This window comes from Podarcis bocagei, assembly GCF_964188305.1.
Source record: "Podarcis bocagei genome assembly, chromosome: 5".
Lineage (NCBI taxonomy): Eukaryota > Metazoa > Chordata > Lepidosauria > Squamata > Lacertidae > Podarcis > Podarcis bocagei.
The window spans coordinates 84,440,197-84,464,176 of record NC_138129.1 but is presented as its reverse complement, the minus strand read 5'-3'; the positions used below and the strand labels follow the sequence as shown (position 1 = coordinate 84,464,176).

The 23,980-nt window shown below is 41.0% G+C and overlaps 1 protein-coding gene and 1 long non-coding RNA gene across 7 annotated transcripts in view; both read left to right on the top strand.

The window, feature by feature from the left end:
* The window catches only part of LOC308587179, a 123,388-nt gene that overhangs the window by 36,710 nt on the left and 62,698 nt on the right, over positions 1 to 23,980 (top strand). The window lies entirely within an intron of this gene.
* The window catches only part of NEK7 (NIMA related kinase 7), an 84,817-nt gene that overhangs the window by 29,141 nt on the left and 31,696 nt on the right, over positions 1 to 23,980 (top strand). For all 6 annotated transcript variants that reach the window (XM_081194511.1, XM_081194508.1, XM_081194507.1 and 3 more), the window contains 2 exons: positions 11,047 to 11,109; positions 14,492 to 14,602. In XM_081194511.1, coding sequence (XP_081050637.1) covers positions 11,047 to 11,109; positions 14,492 to 14,602 — 174 coding nt within the window. The remainder of the gene's footprint in view (positions 1 to 11,046; positions 11,110 to 14,491; positions 14,603 to 23,980) is intronic.

Sequence of the window (23,980 nt, the reverse complement as noted above, 5' to 3'; positions counted from 1 at the left end):
GTGTGCCGTTTTTAAAAGAATGAGCTTCATTCCAGAGCAGAAGATTTTGAACTGCTAGCTTGTATTAGCGAAATGCATTAAAAAGAAGTACAAATGTTAAAGAGATGCATTCAAAAGAGATGTTCAACGTTTTTTTAAAAGTAAAGCCAGTCCATTGACTCTAGTCAGAAACCCTACTGTGCCAAATGTTCCAAGGCCATTATAAAATAACAGGCTCTTCTTTGCAGAGTGTTATCTATGTACAGTCTACAGTATGGGACCTTCTTGAACAGATTTCCCCCCAGATGGTTAGAACTGCAATCCCCACTGTTGGCCATGCTAGCTGTGGTTGATGTAAGTTGTAATGCAGGACACCTGAAGTTTAGTAGGTTGGGCAAGGCTGTTCTAGGGCAATAAGACACTCTAGTTTCTTCACTTGAATGGAAGACATTGACCTTATGTGAGCATAAGAAGGTCTAGCAAGCCCCTTCCTGCACTCTCCAGACTTCCTGTGAGTGCAGCAATGAAGGGGTTCTCTCTTGTCTGTGTTGTTGCAAGGTCTCCTTGCAAGGTTTTCCTTGTTAGATTGGATGGTTTTTCTTGATGTTAAAGTGTTGCTTCATTTTTTCTGCGGGTTATTTCTCTCTCCAAGTCCTATGCACTGTGTTACAATGAGTAACTTTTGAAAAGTGCCTTCACAACAGTGGAAAGTCCCGACTCGTATCTATTAGTGAGTCATTTCCTAGCCCTTCTGCTGTCCTGTGCAAATCCACCCTGTTATAAGGCACCCAGGGCTAGCTTGTGATGCTCGCTCCCACACTGTCGTGTATCTTAATGAAATTTGGGTGGAGTGGCTCTTGCACCCCATCCTAAATACTTTACAGGGCCAATTATGACTAGGATTAAATGCTGTCTTTTATTTAACAACGACATTTCAAAATTTACATTGCATTATATTACTTGCTAGCATGCTTTCTGCCTGGAAGTCTGTGGGGCATTAAAGTAATTCAGATTCCTAAACTTTTTTTGGCCATGTTAATGTTTCAAAGCGTCCATCTTTAAAAAAGTTACCTAGCAGAATATAAGCTCTTTTATTATATGGAAATGCCAGAGGGTGCGAGGGTCAGCAGAGAAGGAAGCAGGATAGTGTTAAATTGCAGCATAAATGTCAAAAGAAGTGTATCTAAATGAAGACTGTAGTTTGTGTGTGTGTTTGTTACTGTACTATTTTTAAACTTGAGAATTTAATAGGTTTTTGAATTGCCCAGCAACAGTAACTATTTTGTTGTTGTTGTTATTTTAAGAATGCATGCAATTATGGAACTTCTGGCTAGCCTGGTCTACATGGGAGTAAGGTTGAAATGTTTTGCTAGAATTCTTTCCAGAAGCTCCATTGCATTTTGTGCCCTAAGTAGTTCCATGAGTTTCCCCTTTCATTTCCACTCTTAATACCTTGTGTTAGAAGATCATAAAAGGATTCTTTTTATCTGGCACATGGATTAATTATTCATTATGCGTTGTCAGCGAATTGCTTCTTCAGGATTATATTAGAACTAATTAATCTTAAGGAAGAAAGTTCTATTTTATGCTATAAAAAAAACTATGGCCGTTTTACTTTCCTGGTTGGTAATCATTTTATTGCTTTTGCATTTGTAGGGAATTCTATTTGTTTGTTTTGCCAAAGCTCTTTATGGTTCTGCAGGTTGTGGTTTATTAAATACGCTATATTGAAAACATTTAGTTCTACGATTCAAAAGAGACTACTTTTTCAAAGATCGGAGTGCTGTTCATACATTCTGAATAAAAAAGTCTATTTGCTCTCTGAGATCAAACACCAATGGTCTTAAGAGCAGTATTACATTTTGCAGGGAAAAAAGCTTGTAGCTGGAGTGTTTCAAAAGAAGCATCCTTTTGAATTAACTGACTTATTTTATAGACTTCAAAAGTCTAGTTGTTGGGCTGAGAGAAATAAATGCCGAATAAATTCAGAAATGAGAATTTAATGTGGGGAGACTTTCTTTTTTAAGTGGGCTAGTCCATCTTTCTGCTTGGTTCTTCATCTTAATCCCATTACTGCTCCCAGCTTTAGCACCATCTCTAAGGATCATCGCCCCACCTGCAACATGTAAACTGCCACCTGACCTCCTTTAATATATCTCTTCTATCTTTAGCCTATTGCCACAATTTCTTCACATTTTCCAGATAGAAAGCTGTGCTGCGTTTGCCAATTAACTGCTGGTGCAGTAGATAGACGCACATGAATTCAATGGATTAGGTCTGACTTGATGGCTGGCTGTGTAATGAGCAAGTCCCAAAATTTGAAGATGTGTCTGGGTTCCTTGGATGTGCTAGACTAGAGCATGGCTGGGAAACCTGTGGCCCTCCAGATGTTTCTGGATTACACCTCCCTTCAGCTCCAGAGAACATGACCAGTAATGACTGGCAAACATGTTCCTGGTTTAAGAAAGATCTTTTGTTTCTCTTTTTATAAGTTCTATGTGTAGCAGCGGGGTATGTGGGGAGGATTTGGGAAGCTCTGAAAGCCTTCTTCGCATTGGGCTGTAGCTCCTAAGAGGCTTGTTTGGTGCCAGTGTTGATGTCATTTTGGTGCTGAATGAAGAGCAGGATTTTTAGCTTTTTAAACATTTTACAAAGTTTAGACTATGTTTAGCTTTACAGTCTACAAAAGATTTAAATATTCCAATCCAGAAAACTGCACTTGTAATTCAGATTCCCTACATTCTGCAAACTAATACGTAATCTCCTCCATGCCTCTTACCTAAATGGATACCAACCCTTTTCCAGTCTAACAACATGTTCCCGTTCCTCAGGCTTTACCCTGGTCTCACACTGAAAATACTTCTTTTGTGCAAATTAATTCATTCCTCTGTATAAGCTAGGCTTCCTCAACTTCAGCCCTCCAGATGTTTTTGGCCTACAACTCCCATGATTCCTAGCTAGCAGGACCAGTGGTCAGGGATGATGGGAATTGTAGTCTCAAAAATATCTGGAGGGTCAAGGTTGAGGGAGCCTGGTATAAGCCTTCCTCTTTTGTGAGGAAAGTCTTTGTCTGTTTTTCTATCCAGGAAAAATACTAGATTTCCCTCCCTAAATCATATTTTTTTAAAAAATGAAAATAAATGAAACACACTTTTAAAAAAGTCCCATGTAGCTGTGGAAGATTTCTGAAACCCTTTCACTCCAAGTTTTTTTTAAATGAACCTTTTGGGGTTCTAACACTTTGTAGTTAGAGTGGTAAATTGATTTCAAGGTTCTTTTAGAAGTATTTGTCGGTAAGCTTTAAGCATTGTGTAGTATATGCAAGTACATGGACTTCTGAACAGCACAGTAAGATTGCCTTGATTTTTTGTTAGGTGCTTTCAAATCATTTAACAGTTGTTTTCAGCTATTAAAATGACAAAAATTGGGTATTAGCTTAGTCATTACAAATGCCCTTGAAAAGATTTAGTCTTAGAGTTTTGTTGGTTGCAGAAGCTGTTATATTTGCAGTTTTTCCCCTGCAATGTACAGGTACCAAAAGAAATGTTAAACTTGTAATTAATCAGCGTTCATATATTGGTAACACGTCTTGAGAAATGTAAAATGTAAAACATCCTTGTTGTTAGTACATGGCTATTTGGTCATGTCTGGATGATTACCGTATTTTTCGCACTATAGGACGCACCTTTTCCCCTCCAAAAATGAAGGGGAAATGTGTGTGCGTCCTATGGTGCGAATGCAGGCTTTCGCTGAAGCCTGGAGAGCGAGAGGGGTCGGTGCGCACCGACCCCTCTCGCTCTCCAGGCTTCAGGAGAGCCCCACCGCCAGCCCCACAAGCTCAGGGGACAGCGGGAGAGGCGCAGTGCGCCCTTCCCGCTGTCCCCCGACTTGGTTAGAAGGCTGGCGGGGGGGGGGGAGCCTGCTCCTCCCCCTCGCCAGCCCCGCAAACTCGGGAGACAGCGGGAGAGGCGCAGCGCGCCATTCCCGCTGTCCCCCGACTTGGCTAGAAGGCTGGCGGGGGGAGAAGCCTGCTCCTCCCCGTCGCCAGCCCCGCAAACTCGGGAGACAGCGGCAGGGGCGCAGCGCGCCTTTGCCGCTGTCCCCCGACTTGTCTAGAAGTCTGGCGGGGGGAGAAGCCTGCTCCTCCCCGTCGCCAGCCCCGCAAACTCGGGGGACAGCGGCAGGGGCGCAGCGCGCCTTTGCCGCTGTCCCCCGACTTGGCTAGAAGGCTGGCGGGGGGAGAAGCCTGCTCCTCCCCGTCGCCAGCCCCGCAAACTCGGGAGACAGCGGCAGGGGCGCAGCGCGCCTTTGCCGCTGTCCCCCGACTTGTCTAGAAGGCTGGCGGGGGGAGAAGCCTGCTCCTCCCCGTCGCCAGCCCCGCAAACTTGGGGGACAGCGGCAGGGGCGCAGCGCGCCTTTGCCGCTGTCCCCCGACTTGGCTAGAAGGCTGGCGGGGGGAGAAGCCTGCTCCTCCCCGTCGCCAGCCCCGCAAACTCGGGAGACAGCGGGAGAGGCGCAGCGCGCCTTTGCCGCTGTCCCCCGACTTGTCTAGAAGGCTGGCGGGGGGAGAAGCCTGCTCCTCCCCGTCGCCAGCCCCGCAAACTCGGGGGACAGCGGCAGGGGCGCAGCGCGCCTTTGCCGCTGTCCCCCGACTTGGTTAGAAGGCTGGGGGGGGGGAGCCTGGTTTTGCGGGAGGCGGGGGAATCCCCCCGCCTCCCAGGAAAGCCAGGAGAAGCCGTGCAGCCCTTTTAAAAGGCGCGTGGCTTCTGCCGGTTTTGCGGGAGGTGGAGGAATCCACCCGCCTCCCAGGAAAGCCAGGAGAAGCCGTGCAGCCCTTTTAAAAGGCACGCGGCTTCTGCCGGTTTTGCGGGAGGTGGGGGAATCCCCCGCCTCCCAGGAAAGCCAGGAGAAGCCGTGATCTCTTTAAAGGGTTTGCACGGCTTCTGCGGGCTTTGGGGAGAGGTGAGGGAATCCCCCACCTCCCAGTAAAGCCAGGAAAGCCCTGTGCAGCCCCTCCGCCGAGGAGAGGCTGCACGGGGCTAAAGGGGAAGCCAAAACAGCGAGTGGGATCCATCCCGCTCGCTGCCTTGGCTTGATCCATAGCTGCACGCAACCCCTCCGGCAGGGAGAGGTTGTGTGCAGCCTGTACGCTGCTCTTTGGGGCTGCGGGGGGGAAAAAAAGATTTTTTTTCTTGAATTCCCCCCCTAAAAACTGGGTGCGCCCTATGGTCCGGTGCGCCCTATGGTGCGAAAAATACGGTATATATCAGCTTAATCAACTGAGATATGAACGAGCCTTGTACCCTGCACATAGCCTTTTGGCTTCTTCCTTTGAGTGAGTAAGCAAACAAGCCAGGAAATATTCAGTTAACTATTGTTAACCTTACTTTCCCAAATTGTCTATAATAGAAAATGAATTTGGAACATGTCAGGATGTGAAACCATGGTTTGAATCTGGCCGATATCCTAGGATTGTTCCAAAGCCATTAACCATGGTTTCCCAATTTGGATGCAATGGGAAATTGTAGGTAACCGAATATTTCCTGCCTTGTTTTATTCATGTGAAAGAAGGAGTGATGTGGCTGCATGTGGACTGCAAAGAGGTTTGTTCATATGTTATCTTATTAAGTCATGATATGTATGTCTGCAGCTTTGGGGAAACATTAAGTGTGCATGCTAAGTGGAATATACAGTGGTACCTCGGAATACATACGCTTCAGGTTACAGGCACTTCAGGTTACAGACTCCGCTAACCCAGAAATATTACCTCGGGTTAAGAACTTTGCTTCAGGATGAGAACAGAAGTTGTGCAGCGGTGGTGCAGCGGCAGCGGGAGGCCCCTATTAGCTAAAGTGGTGCTTCAGGTTAAGAACAGTTTCAGGTTAAGAACAGACCTCAAGAACGAATTAAGTTCTTAAACCGAGGTACCACTGTACAAGTTTGTTTTAAGGGTACTAATGATTACAAAACCTCTTGTGGAAGAAAAAATCAGGTATTGAGTAGTACAACACCCAGTTTAAGGCTATTTAATGTCACCACCCCACCAATATTATTGTCTTCCTTTGAGGGAAAAGTAAATTGTTCTGTATAAATAAACAACGAATATCTTCCATTAGCATGGAATTTCCTTTGCTTCTAGTTGTTGATTAGCCAACCAGAATGGATGTATTCGTCATAAATTTGCTAGGCTGCGATAGTTGGGGATTGTTCAGGGGAAATGGGGAACCCGACCTTATTAATACTGTGTTAATGGGCTCTTCCATAGTAAAACACAAACAAAGACCAACTCTTAAATAGTACTCTGGGCTTCTGGAATTCTCCCTAAGGCAATCAATTTAATCAGTACCAGGTGCTGTGTGTTGCTTGGACAAACTTGAAAGAATGTCCTTTATAAAATAACTTCTTATTCCACCCCCCCCTCCCACTATGTGATCATTTTAGTACTGTTCCTTCTCCTGCACTTAAGACTATATAACCATTTCTTACTGGGGAAAGATTTGGCAAAGATCATGTCCATCACAAAACTTAAATGTAACAAGAAAAAATGATCGCAAGAGAAGCATGGACTTGACTTTGATATGGATCAGTCGCACATAGTATCTTTAGGCCACAGGGACATAATTTCAGATTCTCTTGAAAAAATGTATGTAAGCTGTGGTAAACAGCATCCCTTGATGACTCTGTTTTGGGGTAATTTTCAGTTTTCTGCTTTATAGTAGCAACCCCCCCCCCCCATTTTAGAGATCAAATTGTTTTATGTACCCTATGGGAACATAGTTGCTCACTTTGCTAATGGTGTGTTGTTCAAAACATTAAATTTGGCATAGTGTAGTTACAGTTCAGTGAAGCTTTTATTTGTGTAGTACAGCTTGTCCACACACAGAGAGGGGGGGGATTTTCACTTTCCCCCCTGAAACAGCAACTCCACTCCTCTGTATTGAAAACTTCTTTTGAATCCCCTATGAACTTATAGGGACCCCTGACCATTAAGTCCAGTCGTGAATGACTCTGGGGTTGCGGCGCTCATCTCGCTTTACTGGCTGAGGGAGCCGATGTTTGTCCACAGACAGTTTTTCCGGGTCATGTGGCCAGCATGACTAAGCCGCTTCTGGCGAACTTAAAATGAACTACTGGTATATTATGTAACTTGAGAGGAGAGAGGAGAGGACCCTGCGAGTGCTAGCCATGAGTAGCAGTCTGAGACAGGACCCAGAAGCTGTTGGACAAGTTAAAAGTCAGGACCGAAGAGCAAGTCTAGAAGAGCACAAATGAAGAGCAAGCATACAGGAACACGCCAGAGCTTAGGAAGACCATGTTGCTCAATCAAGGCTCAGCAGGAACAGGAAATCCTGTTTGTTCGTTCCTGCCCAGAAAGATCCAATGGCCTACCTCGGAGGCTGGAGTCATTCTACCATGTGTAATTTAGTGGTTCACCACATAGATGAGTGTCACACAGATCCAGCAGCTCCTGACAATAATTGTTGATGTGGTGGTAGTGGTTGTTAATTAAATTTGTATACCACCCTTCATGTGAAGATCTCAGAGCATAAAACCCTTGTAGTTCGCGGAATAACTGCATTGGGTTGACAGAAATGCCTTCAGCACACCTCCTTTTCATCACCCTAGGCAACTAGAGTAATGCATAAAACTATTTCATAATATGGTAGCATGCTTGTGCAAAGAGTGCAGTATCCATTAGTGCAATGCAAGCTTCTAACCCAATAATGACCTCCTCAGTAATCTTGTGAATTAGTCAATAACCCAGTAAAACAAGCGCTCGGCTGCTTAAATACTTGCATCTGGACAAATCATTATATTTGTCGTCCAAATAATTTCTGCTGTTTCTCTAACAAGGCTCTTATGAACTTCAGAAGCCATTGCCATAGCTTTTGAGGTGGGAAACTTAAGTTACAAATGTTGATACAAAGGATACTTTGCTGTCATTCTTACATAAAATCTAGGATGCAATATCCGCAACATAAGATCTAGGTGTTAAAACAAAGAACTGTAAGATGACAATCGGTGAGTCAGTATTTCTGAAATATTGTAAAATATTGTATATTAACGCTGCACATTTTAAGGTAAATTTCCATAGCTGTCCGGTTTTACTTAGTCACCTTGCTTAATTTTTTAGGCTGTACTCCTAGACATACTCCTGCCAACCTAGCAGTTTGAAAGCACGTCAAAGTGCAAGTAGATAAATAGGTACTGCTCTGGCGGGAAGGTAAACGGCGTTTCCGTGCGCTGCTCTGGTTTGCCAGAAGCGGCTTAGTCATGCTGGCCACATGACCTGGAGCTCCCTCGGCCAATAAAGTGAGATGAGCGCTGCAACCCCAGAGTCGGTCACGACTGGACCTAATGTTCAGGGTTCCCTTTACCTTTACCTTTAAACCTTGTTGGAAACAGTGGGGCTGACTTTTGAGAATTTCAATGTTAGTTAACCTACTATTTATTTGCTTTTCTCCCTTATATAGGACCTTTCTTCCTAATTTATTCCTGGGTTTGGGATCAAACTATACATTTCACTTCAGGTTTTTTTTTATTAGAATAATTGAGACCTGGCATGTCTCTTTTTAACAAAAAGCAATTGGAGGTGCCATTTGGGATCATGGTGCAGGGTTGAGGTAACCCATGCCATTTTCCTGCAAAAAAATAAAAATCCCTCATGGGTGCTGTTTTCCGCAAATAGATGCTTCTGTTTCTGAGTTTAACATTGGGGACATTTAGACGTTATTGCTTACCACTCAACCTGACCACAGTGTCCAGGAAGGGAAGGGTCTACAATAACGTAACTTGTCCCCTTCAGTGTGATACAGCAGGGATCAGATCTTGGTGTCTCACCACGATGAGTGGTGGGGACAGGGCAAATAGGAAACTGAAGTACCTGGTGGGTTGAGGTTTTTGTCTGGTAAGTTTAAAAAAAAACATGAACATGCCTGCTGTGTTTTCCCAAAGGCAATCAGATTCTTGGAAGCTAATCACACGCGCCAAGTCTTGGGATTTTAATGCCAAGGTGATCTAAGCAAGAGAGTGTGTTTTTCATTCTGGCTCTGAGACTTATAGCAGCTGAGGGCTGCAACATTTCTCTTTTGCCAGGCATGTTCTAAACCCCAAGTCGTAAACTTTTGCTTCTGTGTTTTCCATCAACACCAGCTTGCTTTTCAATATTTAGTCAAAACTGACTATACAGTGCTAGACCTTCCTTCCCCACTCTATTAGTCAGATGCTATTTTTTTTTCGTCATAACATTCCATTCATGTGACTTATCTTGCTGTCGTTCTGCTTTGCCACTCAGTCTCCTTCCTGAATCATAACTTGCAGCACAGAGAGTTTGCTTTCTATCATCTCAGCATTTGCAATGCACAGAGGTGTGAGAATCCTGGGGTGTGTTCCTGCTAAAGTTCGTCTTTCCGCTTCTCTTAGCAATTTGGCTGGTTAAAATATATTTGTCCTGTGAGATTTATGCAGCATCCTGATTCCTTGGTTAACATCTGTTGCCAAAGCTGTTTGTTTTTGCTTTCCCTGGCCGTGTGCCGTGTGTATTCAACATAGTTAGGGCATTTTTTCTGGACGACAAAAATGGGGACAACTAAAATTACCTTGCTTCTGTAGGAGAACTTCCCCAAACAAGCACAGATTTTGGAAGAAAGTCATAATGGGAAAATGATTGACAGGACCACTGTCCTTGCTACCTTAATTCTAGTGAGGGCTTCTAAGTGATGATGAAAAAGTGCATTGCTGGTTGGGGGTTGCAAAGCTTCTTGGTGCTCTTGTTTTATACTTCAGAGACAGCCTTTCATTTGCTTGTTTATTTGCTTTCACAATTTGTGCACACTTCAAGTTACAGCAAAAAAGCACACCTGCAATTTTCAATCCCATCAGACATCCACATATCACCATGTATCTGACGACACATCTTCATGTTGCCTAAGAGCAGAATTCCAGGGGGCATATGCAACTCTCTTGTGGTGCTGACCTTTAGGGGTTTCTCTCTAGGTCCTGACTCCCTGGAAAGCAGCTGTCGTCACATAGACATTAGGGGTCCTCTTAAATAAGATAGCATGTACAGAAATGCAGCTCCAGATCTAGACTTGTATAACTATCTTGATTATCATCATCACGCCAGATGCGCTTAAAAAATGAATGTCACAGTTCATTTTATGCCAATGTTTCTGAAATGTCAGATAGCTGAAACATGCTTTTTCTCTGAATTAAAATTCAAGGCACACTTCTTGTATTCCCAAAGGTTTACATTTAGCGTGTGTAAATTATATTAAAAATTTATCCACCCATGGTGCAGCCTAGTTTCTGTATGAGTCGCTGATCTGGGCTTGCCATGTGATTGGAAGGAGACGAGTTTAGAGCAATTGGCTTGTGCAGAAGCACAACAGAAAGCCTCCTCTGAGAATGTGTCATTCTGCTGCTGCTTCTCTACATGAACAGTGGTTGAATGATGCAATCACCCACCCACCATGGAGATGCTGTAGAATTATCCACTCCCCCACTGTGGGCTGCTTAGAAGAGGCAAAGCTAGAGCAGCGTAGCATTCAGAGATGCAGCAGGGGGCCTCTTCCGTGTTTATGTACAATGGTGCCTCAGGTTACAGACGCTTCAGGTTATACACTCTGCTAACCCAGATATAGTACCTCGGTTAAGAACTTTGCTTCAGGATGAGAACAGAAATCGTGGCATGGTGGCAGCAGGAGGTCCCATTAGCTAAAGTGGTACCTCAGGTTAAGAACAGTTTCTCTTTTTTTTAATATTTTTTTTTATTAACAATTTCAACATATATTTATATATGTATATATATATATATAGAGAGAGAGAACAGTTTCAGGTTAAGAACGGACCTCCAGAATGGACTAAGTTCTTAACCCAAGGTACCACTGTACTCTTGTGAATGGGTACGACTCACAGCAGGTATTAATTATTTAATTTAATGCATATTTCATGTCACATAGTTTGGGGATTTCTCACTTATGCAACATTACTTTTAGGGCACGAAATTAAAGCAAACATTGATGATATATATCCTGTTTTTTCCCTTTTTTCCTTTTTTTAAACAAGATATTTGATTTAATGGATGCCAAAGCCCGTGCTGATTGCATCAAAGAAATAGATCTTCTTAAGGTAAATATGTACAATGACTTTCTTTTTTTACTTGAATGAAGGTGAACTTTAGCATATATTTGTTCAGATTTTTATTATTCCCAAGTCTAAAGATTTGGGAGAAGGCGTACCTAAAATGTCTTCACTATGGATTTAGGATGATACAGGGGCGTGCATGTATTTTAAATGCAGCTGCAGCAAAACTTGCATATCCTCAGCTGGTTTTTGAGGCAACAGAGTTGCATTTCGACTCTCCATAGCTAATAACCAGAGCAGAACTTACTTGATATGTTTATTTACCTCTCTGTGTGTGTCATTGTGATTCGTATCTCACTGCCCTTAAGGGCAGCTTACAGACAACAGCAACAACAGCAGAAAGGTTCATAATAAATAACAAATGAAAGCTAAAATGATAGGAACCTATTCTAGCTTTAGCCTCATTAATTCCCGCCCCCCCTCAAAAAAAAAAAAAAAACTGCTACAAAATATATAAGATTACTGTTTCATGAAACAGGTGGCAGGTCAACTGCTGTTTTTTAAAAAAATAAATTGCACCATAATCTCAAATATCTTCTGAAAGTAGAAAAGAACCTAAGGAACAAGTTAAAAATAGAACTGGCCTAATGAATTTCTCAGGAGTTCCATAATGAGCATCCCATTACCGAAAAGATATCCTTCACTTCATCCCAGCTGCCCTCACTTCAGTCAAAGATGGAACTTGGGAGCAGAATTTGTCCGATGATCTTCGCGATTGTTTACTTGGAAAAAAGGCTCTCTCCAGCATATACTGTATTTATGCCTTTTGCATAAGAAATTAGGATGCTGCCCAGACTATTTGACCATCTAGCTCAGTACAGTGGTGCCTCGCAAGACGAAAAGAATCCGTTCTGTGATTCTCTTTGTCTAGCGGTTTTTTTGTCTTGCGAAGCAAGCCCATTGACGGATTAGCGGATTAGCGCTATTAGCGGCTTTTAGCGGCTTATCTGCTGATCGGATCAGCTGATAAGCGGCTTAGCGGCTTAGAAAAAGGGGGGGGGAAGGAAAAAAAACCAGCAGGAACTCGCAAGACATTGTCGTCTTGCAAAGCAAGCCCATAGGAAATTCGTTTTGCGAAGCACCTCCAAAACGGAAAACTCTTTCGTCTAGCGAGTTTTCCGTCTTGCGAGGCATTCGTCTTGCGGGGCACCACTGTACTGTTCATTCTGACTGTCGCTCCATGGCCTTGGGCAGAAAGAGGGCTTTTCTAAGACTGCCCCCTGGCAATCCTTTTAGGTTGGACCTGCTATATGTAAAGTTTTTTCTCAGCCACTGAGCTACTACCCCTCCCTACAATATATGTATAGAACACATAATGTGCACACACATGCACACAAAGATACAGTGCTTTTGTATTCCTTTTATGCATGTCAGTCTCCCATCCATATCGCATTGCATTGTAAGCTGCCTTTTAAAAGTTTAAAGTGGGAACCAAGAGCTGCCCTAGTTGTTACCGAGAGCTTATCCTTGTAGGATTTTCCCTTTGAACTGCTGGCCTCCACTCCCCACCTTCCGCCACCTTACCAAGTTATATCAGAAACAGCTGTTTTTGAATGAGGTTTGTTATGTAGGTGGGGGTGAAGACTTGCCTGCCATACAGGAATTTTTAGTTCTCGAAAGCAGACTGCAGTGTGATCCAGAGAAGATGCACTTTGTAAAACAAGGACAAAAGCCTTGTCTGTGCACACACAAACTTTTTTGTCCCTCTAAAGTGCCTTACTGAATACTGATTATGAATGATGCAAAGAGACATAAAAATAAGGTGAGTTACAGTTTACAGGAGGGGGCTTTCCTTTGGAGTGAATGTGGCTCTTCTTTTCCTGTTTGTTGTTGCCAACCAGAAAGATGCTCTGACAAAATTCCCAGGTTTTAGGTTTTTGGGGCTTTAAAAAGAAAGTTTCTGGTCTTTGTGATTGCAGAAGGTGACACATGTTGTTTCTTGACGACTATTATTGTGCTTACTCTCTGCTTTAAAAATACAACAAACCTTACCTGTGATTTTAAAGGTTATTTAGGTGTCTGCACCTAACTTCCCACCCTGCCGCTCCCCCTCTGCCCCAGCCGTAGCTCTTTGTGCTGTACTAGCAACTGTTCCTTTATATTTTTAGGAGTGCCTTGTTAGATAGAACATGGGTATTTTTGGTAGGAGATGCCTCATTGCACATATGGAAAATTCCATGCACCTTACTGACAACTTTGTGGAGGACCTTGCTATGTCTATGGAAGATATGGTATTGGAGAGGGTCTCTGTGATGTCTGCTCTGTGGTTGAGCAGATGATGGATTTGATTACAGAAACCACCCTTGGTCAGATGTGCACCTAGGAAGTAGTAGCCTAGGCTACCTGTGTGGGCAGACTGAGCCCCATGTGGTTCTGCCCGGCAGGAACAAAAAACATAATAGGAAGCTTTGCTGTAAGAGAGTAGGGACTAGAAAAAGCTCATAGCTGCATTGCATTCATTTCTTCACCTATTGATAATCATGCCTTGAAATAGCTTTTCAGTTCAGTTTCATGATCATTGTACATATCAAGAGATATGTAGCTATATGCTTTGAATACAAAATAGATTTTTTTAAACTTTTGAGGCAAAATTTAAGACAGTGTGATAAGTTTTTTACATTCCTCAACGTGTACTCTATGTGGATTGTTATTATTACTTTTCGTCAACACTGTTCTTGACCTGGCCATAAGCCTGCCAAAAGTTTGCTTTGCTGAGTTTTTCTTGTCTGTCTGGAGGCATTCAGCTTTAAAAACCTCAATAATTTTCTGAGAAAGAGCAAAATATTGCAAATATATCCATTTTAGAATAACCCAATGGATGCATTTGGAAATTAGTGGTACCTTTATTAATCCTGTGAGTGGAGTGTAGAATGCAAAACCTCTTCTGGTTCCAAATTCTACTTTAGTTTTGTTTTACAATGGTCATTGGTTGAGAAGCTAATGAAGTTTTTTTTTGTTTTATTATGGACAATTGAAAGTTGAAGAGGTGTTTTTTTCTTCTTTTTTAAATGGCGTGTTCTTTGGCTTTCTTGCATAAGTCATCCGATAGCTTTGTGTGCCCCATTCCTAACTAATTATGGGGCTTTCTCCCCCCCAAAAAATAGACATGCTGTAGTAGCTGCTGTATTATTTCCTGACTTAGTTCAAGGGACTGGTATCCTCTTCGTTAAGTTTGATTTTTAGACTTGGTTCACGGTTTTTTGTTATCTAAAAATAATGCATGCAAATAATGAACAAATGAATGTTGTTTTCTTTTAGTACAGAAATGGGTGTTCTCCCCTGCCCCTGTGTATATAGGATTAAATGGCGGAAACCAATAGTTGAGGCTATACGTACTGTAGACTGAAGTATCTGTTTCTTTTTCTAGCAATTGAATCATCCAAATGTAATCAAATACTATGCATCATTTATTGAAGACAATGAACTAAATATTGTACTGGAATTAGCAGATGCTGGAGACCTATCTAGAATGATCAAGGTAGGCGTTTTTCCTAACAGAGAGTTTTCTTTCTTTTTTAATATATTCATTGTTTGAAATAGATAGAAATCATATTTTATTTTTCATATTTTGTTTTGATTCTAATTACTCTGGTTTTATTTCTGGATTCTCAGGTACCCTAAATTATAAGTGTTTGCCGCAAATCCTACTCCAGGTTTCAATTCTGTAAATCCTTTCCAAGCTATCGAAGTGTCCATATTTATATCTCACTATCAAAGTTTGCTGCTAATCTTAAAATGCTATGCATGATTGCAAGGAAACATAGATGAGGAGGAGATCATCATTATACTCCAAATCTGGCATTGTGCCAGCCATAATATTTAATGTTGGCATTTCTGTTTATAAATTCTCCCCTTTGAGATTTTTACCATAATAATTCAGCTGTAAAACCAGATTGTATGTTTAAAATGTTGGTACTGACCATCCAAACATGTAGGAACATGTTTCTTTCTGAAGTTGTGAAAACAAAGCAAAACAATCAAAAGCCCTTGGAGCCTATGAAGGCTGCTTCCATAACACTTGATTTTTGCCAGCAGGAATGAACCCACAAGTCATTGCAGTGATAATATGGAAAGAGCTTACACCAGTGACTTCTCAAAAATCAGACAGTAGGCTGCTATGCTCTTAGTTGCAATGCTGGCTGGGTGATTTGGCACCAAACTGAAAGTGCTATGATAGAAGTACAAGATTTTGAAGAATATTTGCAGCAGTCCCTCCACAATGCACCATTTGAGATGTTCTGTCCATTCATTCATCCAGCCATTCATTTATTCGAGTATTTCTAAACCACCAACTTATTAAAAAAATATGGCCTCCATTTTTTTTTAAAAAAACCCCATAAAATTACAAAATCATAAAAAACAACACTGAAATGCTTGGCTAAACAGAAATGTTTTCAACAGGCAGTGAAATGATAGAATTGTGAGTGCCTGTGTGATTTCAGTGGGAGCAGTGTTCCAAAATATTGGTGCCCCTGTACTAAAAGCCTTAGTTTTTGTAGAAGCTAAATGAATAGAAAATAAACCAAATAGAAACTAAACTACAAATCACCATTTGTACACACTAAACTAAATAACCATGGCACAGCCAGGAGGGCTTTGGCTTGTTCCACTTCTCCTGTTTAGGGGATGAGGACTCTGCACCCATGTTAGTTTCTAGGGCATTGTTCCCTAACCTGACCCTAGGAAAACCCTGGGAAAAAGTTATGAGTCATTTTTTAAATTGACCTAATTGGGGTATATTTGCTCAGATTAATAAAATACAGGAACAGTCAACCTGTTGGGACTTGTTGAACATATTTGCAAATCAGCGAAACTGTGTATATGTACACACACACCCAGAACCAAGCTCGCACTACAACCTATTCTATTGGCCACAACAGAATGCTTCTTTCAGACAGTGGGAAGGGACTCCGAAGGAAAGCCTGCACAGGCCCATATGTGACCCTTTGTCAAAGTGCTTTTTATGAATGTATAAACAGTGAACACTCTTGGCATATTTCTGTGGAATTCCAGGTTGTTTCCACAAGCTACATTCATTTCTTCGTTCACCATAAAGCAACAAGGGTTTTCTGAGAGATTTTTGGAACCCTGAGTCATATTCTGATATCCTAATGAGGCACAAGATCATGCTTAACCTATTCCAGTGGAACAGAAATAAAGGTCTCAGGTGGTATCAGAGGTCTGCTTACTACCACCTATTTGGCTTTGTAGCAAAACAAACCCCAACCCAGTTTTGCCACCCTTCTTCTTCCTGTAATGTTTAGGGAAAGGAATGGGAACTATTTGGCTGTGCTGGAGTGAACATGACAGTTCTGTGCACTGAACTTTGAACAAGACCATGAGCATTTTAGGCTGGGAAGGAAGTTAGGAAGACCAATTGATTGCCATTTTCCATTACTGTTAATAGACTTTCCAACAAGCCCAATTATAATTTTAGCACACTAAAAACTACTAAGTTTGCCAATTGTAGTAACACACTGGAAAGATTTCAACAGCCAGCTGTTCAAAATTTGAGATTAGTTCTTAGATTAAACGTATTCAAGTTCACAGTTGGGTTAATTGTATTATATTATGTATGGGGGAAAGTGTGAAGCTAGCTAATCTTATTTCTTTATTTATTATTAATTTATATAGGCAGCATTTAAAACAACAAAGCTAAAAAGCCAAAACAACTTCATTGTAGTTGAGGGTTTTTTGTTTGTTTCTTAACTTGCACTCAGCTAAATGAATTACTCTAAGAGCTGCATTTAAGATACTTAAGCTTGGGTAGATCATTCCATTCTATTTTTATATATTCATTTCTTGTCAAATAATCAGTTCCCTCCCCAATACAAGTCCTTTTTTCTCCAGACTAGATTATTGTTGTTTTTCACTGCATTGTAAGTGTCTCAGGTTTATTGGATACAAAAAGTGTGCTTTTTAATTAGTCCTCACCCTCTGCCTTCAAAATACTATTTTTGTGACTCTTAGAAGGAATATTAACTTTGCTTTACAGCATAGAGTTGAAACTGCATCTTTGTGCTTTGAAGAATATTCCTTGCCAAGATGACATTTTTAAGCCAAGAGGGTGAAAAATGTGGTGCTACAAAGATTGACAATGTCCTGTTAATATTTATAACCAAATTGTATATATTTTGCTTATGAATTAATAATTCTGTAGGTTTACACTTGCTACAATATGATGGTTTTGTTTTCTCTTCTGTATATTCCAATTTGACATAACATTTAATATGAGCCCTCTCTTTCTTTTCCCTTTCTGTGACAGACTTCATTATGGCTATTGATGCCTTTATTTTACCTAGGACTGTCAAACCTGTCCATTTAACTCCTTTCATTCTAGCATTTGAAATTCGGTGATACATTTGGCGGACATTTAGTCAAGGCAGCATTTTCCCTTTAACAGAAATACAAATATATCCTTTTTAGCACTGAAAACCATTTTATACACACACAGATTCATGGAAGGCCAGGCATAGCTTACAACAGTGGCATTAACCCAGTATTTGCTCAGAGAGACCAGTTCTGGTTTATAATTCGTTTTTTGTTATTAAAGAAACCACAATTTTAAATCTGTGATTATTGAAGTTATAATTTAATCTACTTGTGAATCCATTTTATGCATTTTCTTCTGATTTTACCCTAGAGATGTCCAAAATTGCCTGCAATGCAATTTGGCTGTGTGGCTATTTCTTACCTATCTTTTTCTTGAGAGTAGTTTATGATGTCCTCTTAACGTAGGCATCATGTTTAATGTAGTGAACTCGGATTGCTGTTTGAAGTTAATGACAGCCTATCAGGCTATGATTAAATATGTATAAGGTGTCACACTATACTCATATTTTCATAGTTCTTGTAGTGGGATCAGCATGAGTTTATTTTAGGTATATAAAGATTGAGGGAAGGAGGGAAGTACAATGAATGCATCCCCAGCTCTCTCTTTTTTAAATGAGAACACAATAGAAAAATAAGAACATTTCTCTCACTGTGTGTATGTGTGTGTGTGTGCTGTTTTTTATACGAGCAGTGAGAAACACAGTAATTAGGAGTCAGACGCAAGATCTTGGAATCCAATAAGGATAATAGTGGCTACTGACTCTCTTTTCATTAGACAATACAGATGAATCTTCAGCACAGTGTTGTGCTATTGAGTGCTTTACCCTAATGAGCAAAAAAGAATCTGATGTCTAAAAGTTTAAATGGGTAACTCATTATGATGGTGCCACCATATTGACAGTCCTATGAATAAGGTCATTCATGCAGGTTGGTGGTTTCCCAACTTCCTACTCTCAGAGACCCCTTTCCACATCATTTAAAATGTATTTAGTATCTCATTTTATATTCCATCTTCCTATACATTTGTGTGTGAACAAACTACCTAGGCATTGCAGTGGATATAAGATTCTACGTTTGAGAATGCACATTCAGTTCACTAGGACCGTCCACCAGGCCTGTTGAGTGTAAATGACCATCACCCCAAATAAAACAAGAAGTGTTCTAGAGCGCAACTGACAGACTGCACAGTCCTGACTTTGCTGACACCATTATTCTCCCCTCACTGTTCTGGTAAGCAGCAGCAGTGCTGCTGCTGGAAAGCCATGGCTGCAGCTCCATTCTACTGGATGAGATGCTCTTGCTGTCATCCAGGATTTAATCCCAAATTGTGCTGTTGACCTGCATCAATGAGATGGGTGAATGACTTGGATTTTCCAAGCTTGTCTGTTTGGGTTCTTGTTGCAACGCTGACCCAGACTTGATGGTTAGGAAGGAGGTGGTCACTGTGCTATCCCATCTCCCTCTTCAGCTTCCTGTCTGATCAAATTCAGTTTCGAGTGTTTGCACTTGATATTAGGCACTTTGTTTGAAATTCCATTATTGCATATATCATCCTGCTTCCTAACCGTCTCCTTGCTGGGATCAGTCTTGTTTTTGGTTTTGAGGAGCCACAGAACAGTGGTTTGGGGAGACTTCAACACACATGCTTAGACTGCCATATCTTTTATGGGCCAGGATTTTTGCTGCAGTCATTCCAAAATGCTCCTAACTCAACAAGTGCAGCAGGTTATATAATTTCTCGACCAGAAAGGATGATTGCTACTAGATTCCTGAGAGTCCTTTCTGTTAGCATGCTTCTCATTCCTGTTCAATCACATTCTAGAATTCAGAAATTACCTGTTATGTACAGTGGTGCCCCGCAAGACGAATTCCTCGCAAGACGGAAAACTCGCTAGACGAAAGAGTTTTCCGTTTTGGAGGTGCTTCGCAAAACGAATTTCCTATGGGCTTGCTTCGCAAGACGACAATGTCTTGCGAGTTCCTGCTGGTTTTTCCCCCTCCCCCCCTTTTCTAAACCGCTAAGCTGCTTATCAGCTGATCCGATCAGCAGATAAGCCGCTAATAGCGCTAATCCGCTAATCCTTCAATGGGCTTGCTTGTCTGTTTGGGTTCTTGACGAAAAACCACTAGACGGAGAGAATCACAGAACGGATTCTTTTCGTCTTGCGAGGCACCACTGTAGACACGATGGTTTTTAAGCACTCTGTACCACTGTATAGAACTGTCTTGGCTCTTTTGTACATCAAGTACTTGGAGATGATGAATTGGCTGGGATGATCGCCAGATATATGTGGAGGAAAAGCTGAATCAAGTGTGACCAAACACAGTTTAGAGCTCACTTTATAGTTTATATTGTGGCGGTAACAGCAGCTAAGAAGGAATGCTTTCCTAGCATCACCGTATCTGCACAATACTGGCTGGAGGAGCAATTTTGAGTGGCTAAAGGAGTCATTTAGATGGATCTCTAGGTTATATTGGAGAATGCTCAAGTGCCCACTGTGGACATTTGCAAACCACTTCAAAACTTTGAGACCATAATTATAGCATGTAAAGAAAAATAACTCTTTTCTCTCTAGAGTGAGGACTAGGCAGGATTGAAGCTACAGAAGGCATGATAATGTTTGAGCCTGGTGTGAAAACTAAGAAGAACAGGGATGTGATTTATACCCTAACTTGTTCATATAAATTCATGGTACTGTGTGAATGGCACTGTATTGGGGTGAGAGTCTTGACTAATAACTTGAAAAGTAATCCTGCTACATTGTATTATGGCTACATTGTCAAGGTGAGAGTCCGTTTTATTCTGTTCTGTTTATTTATTTATTTTCATTTAAAAAGTTTTTATTATAATCGATCGTCTAAAAAAGAAACATATACATTATTAACAATAAGACAAAACATAGAAAAAACAAGAACAATAAAGTAATTCAAAAATCAATATACAATCTTTACATTCTTTGACTTCCCACCACCATGACGTGACCGCTATCTCAGCAATATGTACAGCAGTGTCTTTTACTAATTGTCATGTTCTACCTCGTAGTTTTTATACTACACCTACTGTGATTTTGGTGTTTCCCAATGTCGTCTCCATGTATGAAAAAAATTTGTTCCAGTCATTAATAAATTTAGTATTCTTCTGCTGCCTAATCTTCTGCGTCATTATTGCTAAGTCAATATATTCAATTAGTTTGTTTTGCCAGTCCGTAATTGATGGGATGCTGGGTTTTTTCCAATTCTGCGCTAACAGTACCCTAGCGGCTACTGTTGCATACTGGAATATGGTTTGGTCATCCTTATTAATCTCACTACCCGCCATTCCCAAGAGGAATGCCTCGGGTTTTTTTGGGAAGGTATACTTTAGCATCTTTTTAAGTTCGTCATAAACGGATCCCCAGAACTTCTTTACTAGATCGCAGGACCACCACATATGAAAGAAGTCACCCTCTTTCTTTTTACATTTCCAACAGGTCTTATCTCCGGTTTTGTACATTTTAGCTAATTTTGTTGGGGTGATGTACCAGCGGTACATCATCTTTTCCATGTTTTCTCGGAGGCCGACACATGCTGAGAATTTCATATCCTTGGTCCATAGTTTTTTCCATTTTTCATATTCTAGGGGGTGTCCTACGTCTATGGCCCACTTGATCATAACCTCTTTGACTTCCTCGTCCATAGTATCCCAATCTAGTAGTTGGTTATACATTTTGGTTAGAAGCTTAGACTTCCCTTCTATTATTTCTAACTGGAATTTGGATTTGTTTTTACTTATTCCAGCTTTTTTATGTTCATTCCATAAAGAATTAATTTGGTGGAATTGTATCCACCCCGCTAGTTTATCTTTTAGCTCTTCATAAGGTCTAATTTCCCATCCTTTCTCAGATCTTTTCAGGAGTTCAGCATACGTCCATCTTCTACCTTCCATATTCACTTTTTTAATTACCAGAATATCTATGGGTGACAGCCATAATGGAGTATCTTTTTCTACCAAGTTCTTACATCTGTTCCACACTTCCAACAGTGCTCCTCTTATAATATGATTAGAAAAACCTTTGTGCACTCTTCCCTTGTCTTGCCATAGGTAAGCATGCCACCCAAATCTAGCATTAAAACCCTCCAAATCCAGCAAGTCGGTGTTGTCCAGAACTATCCATTCCTTCACCCAGCATAAACACGAGGCCTCATAATATAATTGTAAATTCGGGAGCGCAAACCCACCTCTGTCTCTTTTATCAGTGAGCAACTTATATTTAATTCTGGCCCTTTTACCCTGCCAGATAAATCTGGAAAGGGTCCTCTGCCAGTTCTTAAACATTGTTGTGCCCCTGATTACCGGGATGTTTTGAAATAGGAATATCATTTTGGGGAGGATGTTCATCTTGATGGCAGCCATTCTCCCCTCCCATGTTCTGTTTATTTAAATGATTTATATACTGTCCTCCAGCAATACTTTCAGGGTGATCTGCAAAAACAAGATAAATACAAAAGCAAAATATAATTGATGGTTTAAATAGCAATACAAAGAAAATAATGGAAAATTTAACAATTCCTGGTGCAAAAAAGGTACTAGGATTAGCACAAGCTTAACTTCAATGAGGAAGTAATTCCGTAAGAGTGTGTCATAGCTGAGAAGACTCTCTCTAGACACCAACCACCTTTCCTCAGCTGGTGGGGACACCAGGACAACTAGACAGCCTCAATTGTGGTCTTTAAGGCAGCTTTCCCAATCTGGTTCCATTCAGATGTTTGCTGGGGAAGTGTGTGGTGAACACTGAGAATTGGATTAGAATAGAGGGCAGTCTGTTTCCACATTCACATACCTTTTCTTGGGTTCCCTGAAGGTTAGTTAATGCATTAGTGAAACAAAAGGAAAGAAATGGCTCTCTTTCCCTTGCCTCTTCTTAAATACAGTTGTACCTTGGTTGTCGAATGCTTTGGTACTTGGACGTTTTGGCTCCCAAATGACACAAACCCAGAAGTGTGTGTTCTGGTTTGTGAACGTTTTTCAGAAGCCGAACGTTCCAACACGGCTTCTGCGGCTTCCAATTGAGTGCAGGAAGCTAATGCAGCCAATTGGAAGCTGCGCCTTGGTTTCTGAACAGTTTCAGGAGTCAAACGGGCTCCCGGAAAGGATTAAGTTTGACAACAAAGGTACGACGGTATGAGAGCAGCCAGCCAAATCTACACTTTCAACATTTTTTTATTGTTAAACACTGAAGTTTATTTTTAAAAACTTTCTTTAAAAATTTAATTTTTCTTTGAGACTTCCGCATATGCTAGAGTAAAGACATTTGCTACTACTGTGAACTGAAAAATGCTTTTGATATGTACCATATACTGATTATCCAAACATTGAGATGGTACATTACAGATGCCATTATGTCACCTTTCTCCTCTGAGCTTTTCTTATTAGTTTTTAAAGGCTGTTTTTTAAAAAACACACACAAAAACCCCAATATTTTTCAACAGTACACCAGGCAACACTAGCTAGATTAATTATAGAACAAAGTCTCGAGTTAATATATTTTTTATTAAGCATCTTCCTAAAGGAAATATAAAGCAGTGCTTTGAACTGACTATACCTATGTTTGCTGTTAAAAGTTTTGAAGCTACCTGTGGTACCTATTTTGTGTCATTTTTTTACTCTTTGTAATTTCAGGTGGTTCCCCCCTTTCATTCTTATATACATACATATCATTCTTGATGCAAACTGTCTGACACCAAGTGCTGACAAGCCCTACTAATATCTATGAGCATTTTTTTATATATATTAGGGGCGTGTGCCTTTTGTAACTCATTATTTTTTCCCCAGTTTCTAAGAACCAGCAGCACTGCTGCAGTAGCAGGTTGGAGCTGTCATGACAGCAGTTGGACAGGAACTGCAACCCTGCAAGCACTCATGTCTGGAAAACTGCTTCAATTGTTTTCACTTGCTGTAGCAGTGTTGGCTGGTTGCCAGATAATGTAATACCTTTGTCCCCACCTAGGGATGCTTGGAAAGTTCAGTCTTTGCTAATGCCTACACTGAACTGCTCTGTTTCTTGATAAATGGGATACAGTCTGTGTCCTCTGGCAAAAGTGGAACACATCTAAATCTGATCTGGATCATGAATGTATTACTCTGCCCTCTTAAATGTGGTTGGGACACAAACTGCAGTCTCTTGCATTTTTATCTTTTAGTTCTGCTACAAGACTGAAATGTAACTGTTCCATTTGTTTGCTAGCCTTTGAACCCCTCTTTTCTAATCTGATGAAGGTTCTAGCCTACAAAGGCTCATACTAAACTGCTGCCTTTAGGATACCCCAAAACTCTCTGTTGTTTTCTTTTTCCATAAAAACTTATTTAAATGTTTTGGAAATCATCATAACCTTACTTAAATATTTTTTTCTGGGGAAGGTGAGCTTGCCTTCTTGTTTTAGCCTTTATTAGACTCTCAAGACTCTTTAATCCCTCCATATAACTTTCCTTATATGCCCATGTAGGTTTCATGAGAGGCAAGTGAATTCCAAATACATGGTTGGT